At 42.4% G+C, this 15148-nt stretch overlaps 1 protein-coding gene across 11 annotated transcripts in view; it reads right to left on the bottom strand.

The window, feature by feature from the left end:
* The window catches only part of DRAM1 (DNA damage regulated autophagy modulator 1), a 48379-nt gene that overhangs the window by 14806 nt on the left and 18425 nt on the right, over nucleotides 1–15148 (bottom strand). For 5 of the 11 annotated variants that reach the window (XR_010148432.1, XR_010148436.1, XM_016924050.3 and 2 more), the window contains 3 exons: nucleotides 10786–10853; nucleotides 7286–7428; nucleotides 376–553 (listed from right to left, as the gene is read on the bottom strand). Coding sequence is in view for 3 of the 11 variants with exons in the window: in XM_016924050.3 (XP_016779539.1) it covers nucleotides 376–553; nucleotides 7286–7428; nucleotides 10786–10853 (389 nt within the window). In the remaining 8 variants the exon portion in view is untranslated. Of the gene's footprint in view, nucleotides 1–375; nucleotides 554–7285; nucleotides 7429–9510; nucleotides 9634–10785; nucleotides 10854–15148 lie in introns of those variants that run through there. The other 6 variants (XR_010148434.1, XR_008538350.2, XR_008538349.2 and 3 more) reach the window with 4 other exon arrangements.

Below are 15148 nucleotides of genomic sequence, written 5' to 3'. Positions count from 1 at the left end.
GTCAGTTTAGCAAGGACCCCCCACCCTCATATCTGATCACACTCAATATCTGATTGGGTTCCTCCTCCTCCACCCTTCCCAGGTGATGTCTGATCACATGGCCAGTACTCAATAAGAATCCTGTTAGGTTGGTTTGGCCAGAATTCCCCTCATCCTTGAGGTTTCCTTTTAGTACTTTTCCATTCACTGACCTCATCCTACTCCTTGGCTATAAATTCGCACTTGCCAATGCTGTATTCAGAGTTGAGCCCAATCTCTCTGCCTTGCTGTCAGAACTCATTGCAGTGGTCCCTATAAAGTCTTCATTACCCTTCTTTAACAAGTGTCATTGCATGTTTTATTCCTTTAACAAGGCACAAATGTGAAAAAGGATACTGGGGATGACAGCTGCGCAAGAAACGGCAGAGATGACCATCCGTATGTGGCATGTCGAGAGACTGTTCCACTGGGGACATGATTTGTAAGAGATGATGGACTGTAGGAGCGTGTACACGACACCACAGACAAAGGCCAAAAGAGCGCCCCCGTCATGAACCACTGGCACAGCTAACTCCTGGAGAAAAAGTCATAAATGTGTGTTACTCTGGGTGGGTTTGTCAACATCGAGCCGCAAGCAGTCTCACTCTGGGCTGCTTTGAGCCATTGGTCATCACAGATGCACCACTTCTTGGAAAATGTGGCTGTTTAACTACCAAAAGAAAAGCCCTCCAGGTGCTGAAATTAATGCCAAAAAGTTGGTTGTTCCACAGCCAACCTGGGCTCATGGGACAAGGAAAGGAGGTCTGCCTTACAGGTGGGAGGGTTGAGTATGGTGGGGTTCAGAGTCTGGTACACCTGGATTAAAAGTCCTGACTCCACCATGAGGCTCTGTGACCTTACTGCAAAGCCTCGATTTCTGTATCTAAAAATGGGCATAATCATCTCAGTCTTGCATGTTTGCAGTGAAGATTATAGGATACATATCATATACAATTTTCTTTTTTTATTGTTGTTGTTTTTGAGACAGAGTTTCACTCTTGCTGCCCAGGCTGGAGTGCAGTGACATGAACTCGGCTCACTGCAACCTCTGCCACCCAGGTTCAAGCAATTCTCCTGTCTCAGCTTCCCAAGTAGTTGGGATTACAGGCACGTGCCACCACGCCCGGCTAATTTTTGTATTTTTAGTAGAGACGGGGTTTCGCCATGTTGGCCAGGCTGGTCTCGAACTCCTGATCTCGTGATCCGTCCACCTCGGCCTCCCAAAGTGCTGGGATTACAGGCATGAGCCACCGCACCCAACCCTGCCTTTTTTGTTACAGAAATTTTTGTTTGATGTCATCAATAAACTTCGGTATGATATGATTGAAAAAAAAAACCAAAGTACGTGACTCGTTCCATGATGGTGCCAAGGGTGGTTTGGGGTTTTTAGGCTCCCTGCTCCCTGATAATCTCTACTCATCCCTCCCAAGGCACCTCAAATGAACACACCATCTAAGTAAAACCACTGCTTTTGTTATGCAAATGCAGCTTCTTCTTTTTCTTCTTTTTTTTTTTTTTGAGACAGGGTCTCACTCCGTCGCTTAGGTGGCAGTGCAGTGGCATGATCATAACTCACTGCAGCCTTGAATTCCCAGGCTCAAGAGATCCTCCCAGCCCAGCAAGTAGCTGGGACTACAGGCACATGCCACCACACCCAGTTCTGGCTAATTTTTTTTCAAAGGCAGCTTCTAAACAAGTTCCCTGTCCCCGCCATCCTGTAACCAGCCATTTCAACCAGAAGGTAGCCCCTGTGCCAGTCTAGGCAGAAAGTTGGTGCAGACCCTATACACACTACACACTCAAAATGCACCTCACCTTCGGCTCCCTTCTTTTCTTTTCTTTTTTTTTTTTTTTTTTTTTTTTGAGGCAGAGTCTTGCTCTGTCACCCAGGCTGGAGTGCAGTGATGAGATCTCAGCTCACTGCAACCTCCACCTCCTGGGTTCAAGCGATTCTCATGCCCCAGCCTCCCGAGTAGTTGGGATTACAGGCATGCACCACCACGCTGAGCTAATTTTTCTGTTTTCAGTAGAGACGGGGGTTTCTCCATGTTGGCCAGGCTGGTCTCGAACTTATGACCTCAGGTGATCCACCCACCTCAGCCTTCCAAAGTGCTCAGATTATAGGCATGAGCCACCACACCCAGCCTCGGCTCCTTTCAAATGTGCACTGGGCACAACCTTCCAGTCGAGGAACATTTAGATGGAACCACTGGGTCTTGACTTAAGCTTGAACATGCAAGCTTTGCAAAGGGCAAGTTAAAGTGTTGTCCAGGAGAGCCTGGTTTTGGCCACAGGCCACCCCTTGGCCTCAGCTCACGGTGAACACACTCTTCCCCCAGCTTCCCTCTGACCTGGGCTTCCCCAGCACCACAATATTTGCCATCCAGACAGTTCAACCTCAAGCTGGAGCACAAATGAACTGATATTAAATTTTCATTCACCACATAAGAAAGGGAGGTGCAGAAAAAAAAAAAAAGACCTTTTAACTTATTTCTAAGGAAATGTATTTCTTAGTATCAAACCTAGAAATAAGGGGAGAAATTGATTACATGATTGGTGTTATATTCAAATATGACTGCACTGACTCTGCAATACATCATATAGTTTCTGTATACCTAAGATACCTTGCATGGGCCAGGTACTGTGGCTCACGCCTGTAATCCCAGCACTTTGGGAGGCTGAGGCAGGTGGATTACAAGGTCAGGACTTTGAGACCAGCCTCGCCAACGTGGTGAAACCGCGTATCTACTAAAAATACAAAAATTAGCCAGGCGTGGTGGCGCGTCCCTGTAATCCCAGCTACCAGGGAGACTGAGGCAGGAGAATTACTGGACCCCAGGAGGTGGAGACTGCAGTAAGCCGAGATTGTGCCACTGAACTACATACAGTCTGGGAGACAGAGCGAGACTCCATCTCAAAAAATAAATAAATAAATAAATAAATAAATAAATAAATAAATAAAATCAGATGGGCATGATGGTGTGTGCCTGTAGTCCCAGCTACTTGGGAGGCTGAGGTGGCAGAATCACTTGAGCTTGGGAGACCAAGGCTGCAGTGAGCTATGATAGCACCACTGCACTCTAGTCTGGGCAACAGAGTGAGACCTTGTCTCAAAAAATAAAATAAAAATAAATAAAAGACTGGGCACAGTGGCTTATGTCTGTAAACTCATCACTTTGGGAGGCCAAGGCAGGTGTATCACTTGAGCTCAGGAGTTCAAGACCAACCTGGACAATGTGGTGAAACACTGTCTCTACAAAAACTACAAAAATTTGCTGGGCATGATGGCATGAACCTGTAGTTTTAGCTACTCAGGAGGCTGAGGTGGGAGGATTGCTTGAGCTCACAAGGCAGAGATTGCAGTGAGCCATGATCACACCACTGCACTCCAGCCTGAGCAACAGATCAAGACCCTGTCTCAAAAAATAAAGGTAAAAATACAAATACAAATAAATAAATAAATAAGATTCCTAACATAGGCATATAGATTCAGGGAAGTTATATATGAAAAATAAAATACGACAGGGTATGGTGGCTTGTGTTTGTAATCCCAACATTTTGGGAGGTGGAGATGGGAGGATCACATGAGGCCAGGAGTTGAAGAACAGCCTCAGAAACATAGCAAGACCCCATCTCTACAAAAGTGAAAATAAGAATTAGCTGGGCATGGTGATGCACCCATAGTCTCAGCTACTCAAGAGACTGAGACAGAAGGAGTTCAAGGCTTAGTCTAAGCGTTCAAGGTTACAGTGAGCTATGGTTGTGCTATTGCACTCCAGCTTAGGTGAAGGAGCGAGACCCTTCCTCAACCAATCAATCAAAAAAGCAGGGAAATGATTTTTAGATCAGACATGAATTTTCGATAAAGTTAAAACCCGGCACTCTTTCTGGATTGCTTTTTAGAAACTCTCTTGGTAATTTAAAAGGTAATAACAACAGAGAGGGAGAGAGAGAATAGTTTAATAAAGCTCTATCAGCCAGGCGCGGTGGCTCACGCCTGTAATCCCAGCACTTTGGGAGGCTGAGGCAGGTGGATCACGAGGTCAGGAGATCAAGACCATCCTGGCTAATGTGGTGAAACCCCGTCTCTACTAAAAATACAAAAAATTAGCCGGGCGTGGTGGCAGGCGCCTGTAGTCCCAGCTACTTGGGAGGCTGAGGCAGGAGAATGGCGTGAACTCGGGAGGCAGAGCTTGTAGTGAGCCGAGATTGCGCCACTGCACTCCAGCCTGGGTGACAGAGCGAGACTCTGTCTCAAAAAAACAAAAAAACAAACAAACAAAAAACAAACCCTAAAGCTCTATCACTCAGCTTCAAAAAAAAAAAAAAAAGAATACGTGAATACTGACAGGGTTAAACCTTGGAAAGTTTGTTTTCTAAAAAGGAAACTTTAAAAGTTTTTATTTTTAATTGACAAATAATAATTGTTTATAGGCTGGGCACGATGGCTCACACCTCACAGCACTTCAGGAGGCCAAGGTGGGAGGATCACCTGAGGTCAGGAGTTCAAGACATGCCTGGCCAACATGGCGAAACGCCATCTCTACTAAAAAAATACAAAAATCAGCTGGGCATGGTGCCAGGTGCCTGTGATACCATCTGCTCGGGAGGCTGAAGCAGGAATAATTGCTTGAACCTGAGAGGCGGAGGTTGCAGTGAGCCGAGATCGCGCCACTGCACTGCAGCCTGGGCAACAGAGAGAGACTCTGTCTCAAAAAATAATAATAATTGCTCATATTTATGAGGCTTATAGGTGTGTGTGTGTGTGTGTATGTGTGTGTGTGTTTCCAGAGGCACGGTCTCCCTGTGTTGCCCTATGTTGCCCAGACTAGTCTCAAACTCCTGGGCTAAAGCATTCCTCCTGCCTTGGCTTCCCTAAGTGCTGGGATTACAGGTATGAGCCACCACACCTGGCTGTAGATGTTTTGATGTATGTTTACACTGTGGAATGATTAAATCAAGGTAATTAACATATCAATCACCTCACATACTTATTCATTTTTTTTGTGATGAGAACATTTAAAATCTACTGTTTTAGCAATTTTGAAATATACAATACACTATTATTAACTATAGTCACCATGCTGTGCAGTAATAGATCTCCAGAATTATTAATTCAGTCTAACTGAAACTTGGTACCCTTTGACCAATAACTCCCCGCTCCTCATCTTCCTCTTCATTCCTGTAACACCATTCTACTCTCTCCTGTAAGTTTGATTTTCTTAGATTCCACATATAAGTGACAGCATTCAGTATTTGTCCCTCTGTGACTGGCTTATTTCACTTAGCATAAGGTCCTCCAGGTTCATCCATGTTGCCACAAATGACAGAATTTCAAAAAGAAAACTTTCTGAGGGAAAATAAAGTATTGACAGAAGTTAGTGAGGACACACCAAAAAGTAGCCATCTCACCCACCCATTTGGGAAAAAGATTATCTGTGAAATTCTCAAAAATGTGATTTATTGCAACTCAAGAAAAATCACCATGGCTGGGCACGGTGGCTCATGCCTGTAATCCCAGCACTTTGGGAGGCCAAGGCAGGCAGATCACTTGAGTTCAAGACCAGCCTGGCCAACATGGTGAAACCCTATCTCTACTAAAAATACAAAAATTAGCTGGACATGGTGGTGGGTGCTTGTAATCCCAGCTACTCGGGAGGCTGAGGCATGAGAATCACTTGAACCCGGGGCGGAGGTTGCAGTGAACCGAGATCACGCCACTACACTCTAGCCTGGGCGCCAGAGCAAGACTCTGTCTCTACAAAAAAAGAAAAAAAAAAGAGGCAGTCACACTCTCTCTTGCCCACACATCTCAAAATCATCTTGAGTTAGCTCAAGTTGGTTTGCTCCTGATATGACGAAAATGAATTACAGGATACCAAACAAGGAAGTTGTAAAGATACAGTTATCGGAACAATGACAAGTCAAACACTTTGCTCCTTGGGAAGTTAAGATTCTATTTCTGGTTTTTGTGAAGATTTAATCACATCATTGAAGACTTAAGGGGAACCAAAAGTTGAAATTATTTAACCATCTAAGTTTTCTTCTTAAAGTCAGCCCTTAAATGGTTTAAAAACTGACATCTGTATCTCTCATGATGTGGTTATTCAGAGGATAAAGTGATATATCTATACTAGCCCCCATTAAACCATAACCACACTGTACTAGACAAATTATACCACTCTAGGTCTTCCTTTTTAAATTTTGTGTGTGTGTGCTTCCTGATGGTAGAACTATGCATCGTGTACTTGGTTTTTTTTGTCACAGATATATCTTCATGTTAGCATTGAGGATAGCTCTCACAGGCTCTAGGAAGATGACTTCAATTCAAAGCTCGCCTCTGCCATGCATTATTCAACTGATCTTAGGCAAGTATTAACCTCTCTAGGCCTCCATTTTACCATTGATAAATGGGGAAAATAATAGTGCCTATCTTACAAGGCTTTTATTATAATTGTATGGTTAAAATATGGAATATTTTCTTAAACATGTGTCACAGGAAAATTTCAATAAATGTTTGTTGTTATGAAAAACAAAATGCATACTGTCATAAAAATATAAAGAAATGTCACCGGGAGCCTCCTCTTTGAATACCAGAGGTTTACATGGTAGAATTGGTAAACACATACAAATATTTTCACACTCTTAACAAAATCATCACAGTAGCTGAAGTAGCTCTCCCAACACATCAAACCACATCAATGACAACATGGAGCAATGCAAAGCCCAAGGCCTCCTCTGAATCACACACTCTCATAATCATGCAAATGTGCACCCCATTTTTCCCAAGTATCAGAACTCACTTTCAAATGCTTTTTTTTTTTTTTTTTTTGAGATAGAGTCTCGCTCTGTCAAGTGCAGTGGCACAATCTCGGCTCACTGCAACCTCCACCTTCCAGGTTCAAACAATTCTCCTGCCTCAGCTTCCTGAGTAGCTGGGATTACAGGCATGTGACGCCACGCCTGGCTAATTTTGTATTTTTAGTAGAAATGAGGCTTCACCATGTTGGCCAGGCTGGTCTTGAACTCCTGGTCTTATGATCCACCTCAGTTTCCCAAAGTGCTGGGATTACAGGTGTGAGCCACCACACCTGGCCCTGATTTCCAAATGTTAAAGGTTTCTAAAAAGCAAACTAACCCACTTATTGTAAACTCATCAAGCATTTAATGGCTATAATGGCATAAGTGTGCCTCTTGCATTTCTGCTGCTCTCTTCAGACACATACACTCCACCACTCCTCATAACTGAAAAAGCTCCAGGTTATACCTGAAAATTGGCGACAATGCCCATTCCGAAACATCCCACCAATCCAAGCACTAAAGACACCAAGTTAAAAACAGGAGTGCTGAAATAGCAGGTTTGATTTTGCTTCTGTACTATTTTATATCTTGTATACATCGTGGCTGCACCTGAAAAAGAAGAGAACTTTGATGAATGTTCATAATTTGATGTCTTTAGGATGAAAAACAGGAGCAGCTTTGTATCACTTTTTAATAATGTACTGATTGCAAGTCTCCCCACTTTCCCACCCCTGTCCCTCCTGACTCCATCTTACTCTCTCCCCAGCATGAACAGACACACACACACACATACACACACACACACACACACCCCTTGGCTGTTGTCCTTTTCATGTAAATGCTATTATAGTACATGTATTACTCTGTGACTTGCTTTTTCCATTTAACAGTGTACCATGGAGATCTTTTCAAGCAAGTACAAACAGATCTACTTCATTGTTTTCAGGGATCTTATCATGGTCTGTGGTATGAGATACTATATTTATTCCTCATTCTCCTAAGAATGAATTTCTACATTGTTTCCATGTTTTTCCTGCTACAAACAACACTCCATGAATATCCTTGTATATAAATCTTTGGGTTTCTGAAAGACCAGTTCCTAGAAGTAATATTACTGGGTCAAAAAACCATGCACAATTAGAAACACCTCCAAATTGCTCCAGCCCGTTGACGATTTAGACTCCCACCAGCAGAATTTGCGAGCAATTGTGTATGCCCTTGCCTTTTTAATTCTGTCAGTCTAATAAATGAAAATCCAACCTGTTGGGTTAGTTTGCATTTCTCTGATCATTAGCAAGATTTAGCAACTTTCAGTATATCTACTGGTCATTTGCATTTCTTCTTCTGAGAAATGCATGTTTACAATTTTCTTTTTATTCTTCTCTTGGGCTTGTCGATATCTAATTTGTAGTTACTTTTTACACATTATGTCCATTAGTCTATTATCTGCTATAAATATTACAAATTTTCTTCTGCTCTGCTATTTGTCTTTTAACATTGTATCTTGTATCTTACATCATTTGAAAGTTTTAATTTTTAATCTACTCATATCTATCAATTCTTCTGCATTTTGTGTTTCTATTCCAAGGTTTAAAAAACATTCTCCTGTAATTTAATTATTGCATAGTTTTGCTTTTCATGTTTATTAAATTGCAATTGGTTTTTGTGTATGATGTGAGGAGGATAGTAAAGGTATGTTTTTCCAAATAGCTAGTCAATTAACCAAATACCATTTGTTGTAATTTGGCAATAAAATGTAGCCTCCATGAGAGCAGGGCTCTTGTCTGTTTTGTTGGCTGTTGTAACCTCAACACTAAGTCATAAACAAGCACAAACCCTATCATATAGTACATACTTAGTAAATGTTGAATAAATAAATAGCTACCATAATTTTAGATACATATTCCCTTTAACTCAGCAAATTTATCTTATAGAAAAACTCACACAAATATGCAAAGATATATTTAAAAGATGTTCACTTCAACATTAGAATTACAAAATACCAGAAATAGCCTAAATGTTGGACAATAGGGAACTGATTAAATAAATGATAATACATCCTTGTGAAAGATATCATGCATGTGTGGAAAGGATAAAGTAGATGTGTATATATTTACATAGTATGACGGCCATAATCTATTCCTGAATTTTTAAAAAGCAGGCTAAAAACTAATAACTTATCATAAATCTTTTTTTTTTTTTTTTTTTTTTTGTGGAGACAGGGACTTGCTCTGTCACCTGGGTGGGAGTGCAGCGGCACAGTCATGGTTCACTGCAGCCTTGACCTCCTGGGCTCAGGCAATTCTTCCACTTTATCCTTCCAAGTAGCTGGGACTACAGGCACACATCACCACACCCAGCTAACTTCTTTTTTCTTTCTTTCTTTCTTTTTTAACTTTTTGTAGAGATGAGATCTCACTACATTGCCCAGGCTGGTCTTGAACTCCTGGGCTCAACAGATCCTCCTGCTTCAGCCTCCCAAAATGCTAGAATTACAGGCATGAGCTCACATAGACTATTTCAAATGAATATATTTATGTCAGTTTCTGCTTTATTCAGAAGCAAAAGCCGTATTTATCACTTGCTGTGATAAAATAATCTCTCTGTTTTCCAAGTCTGGATTCTTGGCAAGGATGGTGTAAGAGGGCACTGGGATTGACTGACTCCATATTGCTACTTCCCCTTGCTCACCTCCAAAACTTTAGGAGGACTACAAATGGTGATGCGGTGAAACTTTCCTGCTACCAAGTAGGATGAACAAATTCCAAAATGCCAAGTCACTAAGTAGGGTCAGCATCACTGTCCCTTCTCACACTGTACCAGTAGAGAGGAACAGAAAGCGTTGGTTACAAGATAGGCCCTTGGCAAACACTTGATTGTTTGGGGGGAGATTATAGAAGGACTAAGAGAAAATGCCCCACATCTGATATCTATATACTTGGATCACCTTATAGAAGACTGAGCTTTACATTAATTATACAATAGTTGTAATTAATATGCATTACATTAATTGGCTTATGACAAGGTTGTACCCTATCATCTGCATCTTAGGTACATCTGAGGAACTGAAAAGAAAAATCATACTATTCCTTGCTCCACCTGTCCCCTTTCTCTAACAGATAAGATAATGCCTTTGTCAATGGTCCTCAAACTTTAGTGAGAAACCAAGTCCCCTAGAGTGCTTGTTTACAACCCATCTTCAGGAACCCACACTCCCAAAGGTTCTGGTTGAGTAGCATGGCCCAGGAACCTGCATTTTACGAGAACTCCAGGTGACTTCTCATCAGCTTGCCTTCAGAATACACTTTGAGAAACTTAGCTTACGCATTGGGTGTCTTTGGCTTACATAAGTGTCTTGACCATAAATCAACACTTTTAAAAACTAAATTGCACTTAAAATCCGTTCCAGAAGTTTGGTATTTAAAACCACCTACAGCAAATCCTGTTACAAATTACTAATTAAAGTATAGTTCTCTAATAAAGCCATAATTTTTTATATCTTTTAACTTCAGTTTCTCAAAATAGGACAAAAATCTAGCTGCAAAGACTGTGTTTTTAAAAAAATTATACACAAGGCCGTGTGCAGTGGCTCACACCTGTAAGTTCAGCACTTTGAGAGGCCAAGGCAGGTGGATCACTGAAGCCCGGGAGCTCAAGGCCAGCCTGGCAACATGGTGAAACCCCATCTCTACAAAAAAACTACAAAAAATTAGCTGGGCGTGGTGGTGTGTGCCTGTAGTACCAGCTACTCCGGAGGCTGAGGTGGGAGGACTGCTTGAGCCTGGCAGGTTGAGGCTGCAGTGAGCCGTGATCACACCACTGCACTCCAGCCTGGATGACAGAGACCCTGTCTCAGAAAAAATAAATAAAATAAAATAAAAATTATATGAAAACTACAAATGACACATCAACTTCACTTGGAATTGTGAGCTTTTCAATTATTTATAATAATTATTGCGTACTTACCAAGAAATGCAGAGAAGTTTATCATAAACCCAAAAATACCACTCTCTGGAGGTGTTGTTCCCGTATCACTGGCAAAGGGAAGAAATGTCCAAATTATTAGAAAGAAATTCTGTCCAGACCTCTGGGAAGACACGTAATTGGCAAGTTTTATATTCTGTTTCTTTTAGGTGTTCAGCCACTTTGAATTCCAAAGATTTGGCCTGATTTTGTTCTAAAGTATTTTCATTTTGGCTCTGAAAAATCTAAAATTTATTTTTATACCATGAGAGATTCCATAGTAAAAAGCCAGAAAATGTTTAAAATGAATGGTGCTGCCATTTTTCAAATGATCAAACCCACTAACCTTGGTATGTGTTCATTCTCAGTGAAGAATGACTACTTTGAAAAAGAAAAAAAAAACAAAAAAAAGATCTAAAATCATGTTTGAGGCCGGGTGCAGGGGCTCACACCTGTAATCCCAGCACTTTGGGAGGTGGAGGTGGGAGGATCACCTGAGGTCAGGAGTTCAAGACCAGCCTGGCCAACATGGTAAAACCCCCATCTCTACTAAAAATACAAAAATTAGCCCAGCGTGGTGGCAGGTGCCTGTAGTCCCAACTACTTGGGAGGCTGAAGCAGGAAAATCTCTTGAACCAGGGAGGCGGAGGTTATGGTGAGCCGAGATCATGCCACTGCATTCGAGCCTGGGCAACAGAGCAAGACTCGGTCTCAAAAAAAAAAAATAAATAAATCGCGTTTGAAAATTCTAATATTGGCATGTTAAATACACATAAACACATCACTTTATTTTCTAATAATTGAGATTTTATTATCTGCTGAAAATATTATGATAAAAATCTGAGGCTGGTCACGGTGGCTTACGCCTGTAATCCCAGCACTTTGGGAGGCTGAGGCGGGCGGATCACCTGAGGTCAGAAGTTCGAGACCAGCCTGACCAACATGGAGAAGCCTCATCTCTACTAAAAATACAAAATTAGCCGGCCATGGTGGCACATGCCTGTAACCCCAGCTACTCAGGAGGCCGAAGCAGGAGAATCACTTGAACCCGGGAGGCGGAGGTTGCGGTGAGCCGAGATCACACCATTGCACTCCAGCCTAGGCAACAACAGTGAAACTCTGTCTCAAAAAAAAAAAAGAAAAAGAAAACTGAACAATATTATTGATCTCTAGGAATACTTTATGGAAATAATAGGGTATCTAGGGTATATTAATTGTGGTAAATTATTTTAACAAAAAAGGGTTTCTGTAAAACATTTTTCAGGTACAGTCTTTCAATTAATTAAATGAGTTGGAAAATACTGTTTGACATGTTCTTTTTTTTTATTTTTTAGAGACAGAGTTTTGCTATGTTACCCAGGCTGGTTTTGAAGTCCTGAGCTCAAGCAATCCTCTTGCCTCAACCTCCGAAAGTGCTGGGATTACAGGTGTAAGCCACCATGTCTGGCCAACATGTTCTATTTTCTATTAGTGCCAAGCTTTAATTTTTTTCATTTTCAGGCTGCTCACTTTAAAACTGATGGCAAAAGAGCTCCCAACATGAAACAACTTGAACTTATTTTGAGTGTTTCTACATTTGTAAACAGCTCTGAAATTTAAGTATTAAAAAACCGATCACGTTGAAAATGATGCACTTGTAAGTGTTTGAAGAATTCCACAAGGAGCCTGTGTATGCAGAAAACAGGAATTTTTTAAGTTTTGCGAACACTTCGTATTTAAAGTGGAGTATAAAGAAGTTAATAGGGCCAGGCGCAGTGGCCCACGCCTGTAATCCCAGCACTTTCGGAGGTCGAGGCGGGTGGATCACCTGTGGTCAGGAGTTCGAGACCAGCCTGACCAACGTGATGAAATCCCATCTCTACTAAAAAATACAAAAATTAGCTAAGCATGGTGGTGGGTGCCTGTAATCCCAGCTACTCAGGAGGCTGAGGCAGGAGAATCGCTTGAACCCAGGAGGCAGAGGTTGCAGTGAGCCAAGATTGCGCCATTGCACTCCAGCCTGGGCGACAGAGCAAGACTCTGTCTCAAAAAAAAGAAAAAGAAGTTAATAGCCTCCCTTATGACCAGGCGCGGTGGTTCACACCTGTAATCCCAGCACTACGGGAGCCCGAGGCAGGTGGATCACGAGGTCAGGAGTTCAAGACCAGCCTGGCCAACATGGTGAAATCCCGTCTCTACTAAACATATAAAAAATTAGCCAGGCGCGGTGGCAGACGCCAGTAATCCCAGCTACTCCGGAGGCTGAGGCAGGAGAATCACTTGAACTCAGAGGGTGGAGGTTGCAGTGAGCCAAGATCGTGCCACTGTACTCCAGTCTGGGTGACAGAGTGAGACTCCTTCTCAAAAAAAAAAAAAAAACAAAAAAACAAAAATAGCCTCCCTTACAGCAAATGCCTTTACTCCAAATTAATTCAATTTCAATGTCACTGGTATTGCAAGAACCTGAAGGGTTTAGAATTTAGGCTGGGTATAGTGGCTCATGCCTGTAATTCCAGGACTTCCGTGGGCCGAGGCGGGAAGATCACTTGAGCTCAGGAGTTCGAGACCAGCCTGGCCAACATGGTGAAACCCTGTTTCTACTAAAAATACAAAAATTAACTGGGCATGGTACAGCGTGCCTGTAATCCAAGCTACTCGGGAGACTGAGGCAGGAGAATCGCTTGAACCCAGGAGGTAGAGTTTGCAGTGAGCTGAGATCACGCCACTGCACTCCAGCCTGGGTGACAGAGCGAGACTCCGTCTCAAAAAAAAAAAAACCTGAAGGGTTTAGAATTTAGCATTACCACTTTTCCTACAATAACCATTTTTCACACTACAGGAATGTTGAGGTGGAGGATGCCCTTCTGAGCACAATGCTGAATGGGCAGAGAGACAGGAATGGGAACCAGTAATGGGGAAAAAAGCAGAGACAGCTCATAACCTTGGGCAGCACTTTTGCCACACAATTAACTCTGCCAGGGAAATCAGGCCTCCCTGCCTTGGCCTGAGGGTATAAAAAAGCAGGCACCAGGTGACTCATCCTAGAGTTCTTGTTACACAGGTCTGAGAATAATTCTGAACCTCAGACAGCCACATGCCAGGCATGGGAGCAAACACAGAGGAGAAGCGCTGGGAAGAAGGTTGTTTGCCTGTCTGTGGAGAAAGGGAAGGCAATGAAACAATGAGGAGGATATTTAGGAAGATAGGGAGGTGGGGATATGAAGGTGCTCTAGGTGCTCTGACTGAAGAGAAGACCAGACTTGGGGACTCGTCTATTGATGGCAAATTGAGACTATGTCAAAGGCCCAGGTGTGGAGTCCACATGACATCAAACACATGATCTGAAAACTCGGAATTCCAGGGTCGTGTTTTATTCTTGCTTATCTGTACATTTAAAACCATACAGGTGGAGGCCAGGCACGGTAGCTCACACCTGTAATCCCAGCATTTTGGGAGGCCGAGGAGGATGGATCACTTGAGCTCAGGAGTTCAAAACCAGCCTGGGCAACATGGTGAAACCCTGGGCAACATGGTGAAACCCTGTCTCTACAAAAAATACAAAAATTGGCCGGGTGCGGTAGCTCATGCCTGTAATCCCAGCATTTTGGGAGGCTGAGACGGGTGGATCACTTCGGGTTAGGAGTTCAAGACCAGCCTGGCCAACATGGTGAAACCCCATCTCTACTAAAATATAAAAATTAGCCAGGCATAGTGGTGCATGCCTGTAATCCCAGCTACTCAGGAGGCTGAGGCAGGAGAATCATTTGAACCTGGGAGGTGGAGGTTGCAGTGAGCCGAGATCATGCCATTGCACTCCAGCCTAGGCAATAGAATGAGACTCTGTCTCAAAAATTAAAAAATAAATAAAAAATAAAATAAATACAAAAAGCCAGGCATGGCGGCACCTACCTGTAGTCCCAGCTACTCAGGAGGCTAAGGTGGAAAGATCACTTGAGCCCAGTAGGCAGAGGTTGCAGTGAGCCGAGATCATGTCACTGCCCTCCAGCCTGGGTGACAGAGTGAGACCTTATCTCAAAAATAAATTAATTAATTAATTAAAAAAAAATACAGGTGAAGGGAAGCTCAGAATATTTGGGACTAAGATTAAAATAAATAAGTAAATAAATAAAACTATACAGGTGGAACCAAAAGCACTTTGCAAATAGCCATTGAATGAATATCAGTACTGGCCAAAAAAAAAAAAAAAACTGACCTAATCAACACCACTTACTGAGCATTGACTATGTACCCACCAGGCACCATTAGGTGCTTACCATATATCATTTCATTTCATCTTTACAACCCTGAGGGGGGTCTATATCAACCCCATTTTACAAAGTAGGAAATTGGGTATTAGAGAGGCTATATAACTTGTTCAAGATCACAG

Source organism: Pan troglodytes, chromosome 10 (genome assembly GCF_028858775.2).
Source record: "Pan troglodytes isolate AG18354 chromosome 10, NHGRI_mPanTro3-v2.0_pri, whole genome shotgun sequence".
In the NCBI taxonomy this organism is placed as follows: Eukaryota; Metazoa; Chordata; class Mammalia; order Primates; family Hominidae; genus Pan; species Pan troglodytes.
This window is presented reverse-complemented; position numbering and strand designations above follow the sequence as displayed.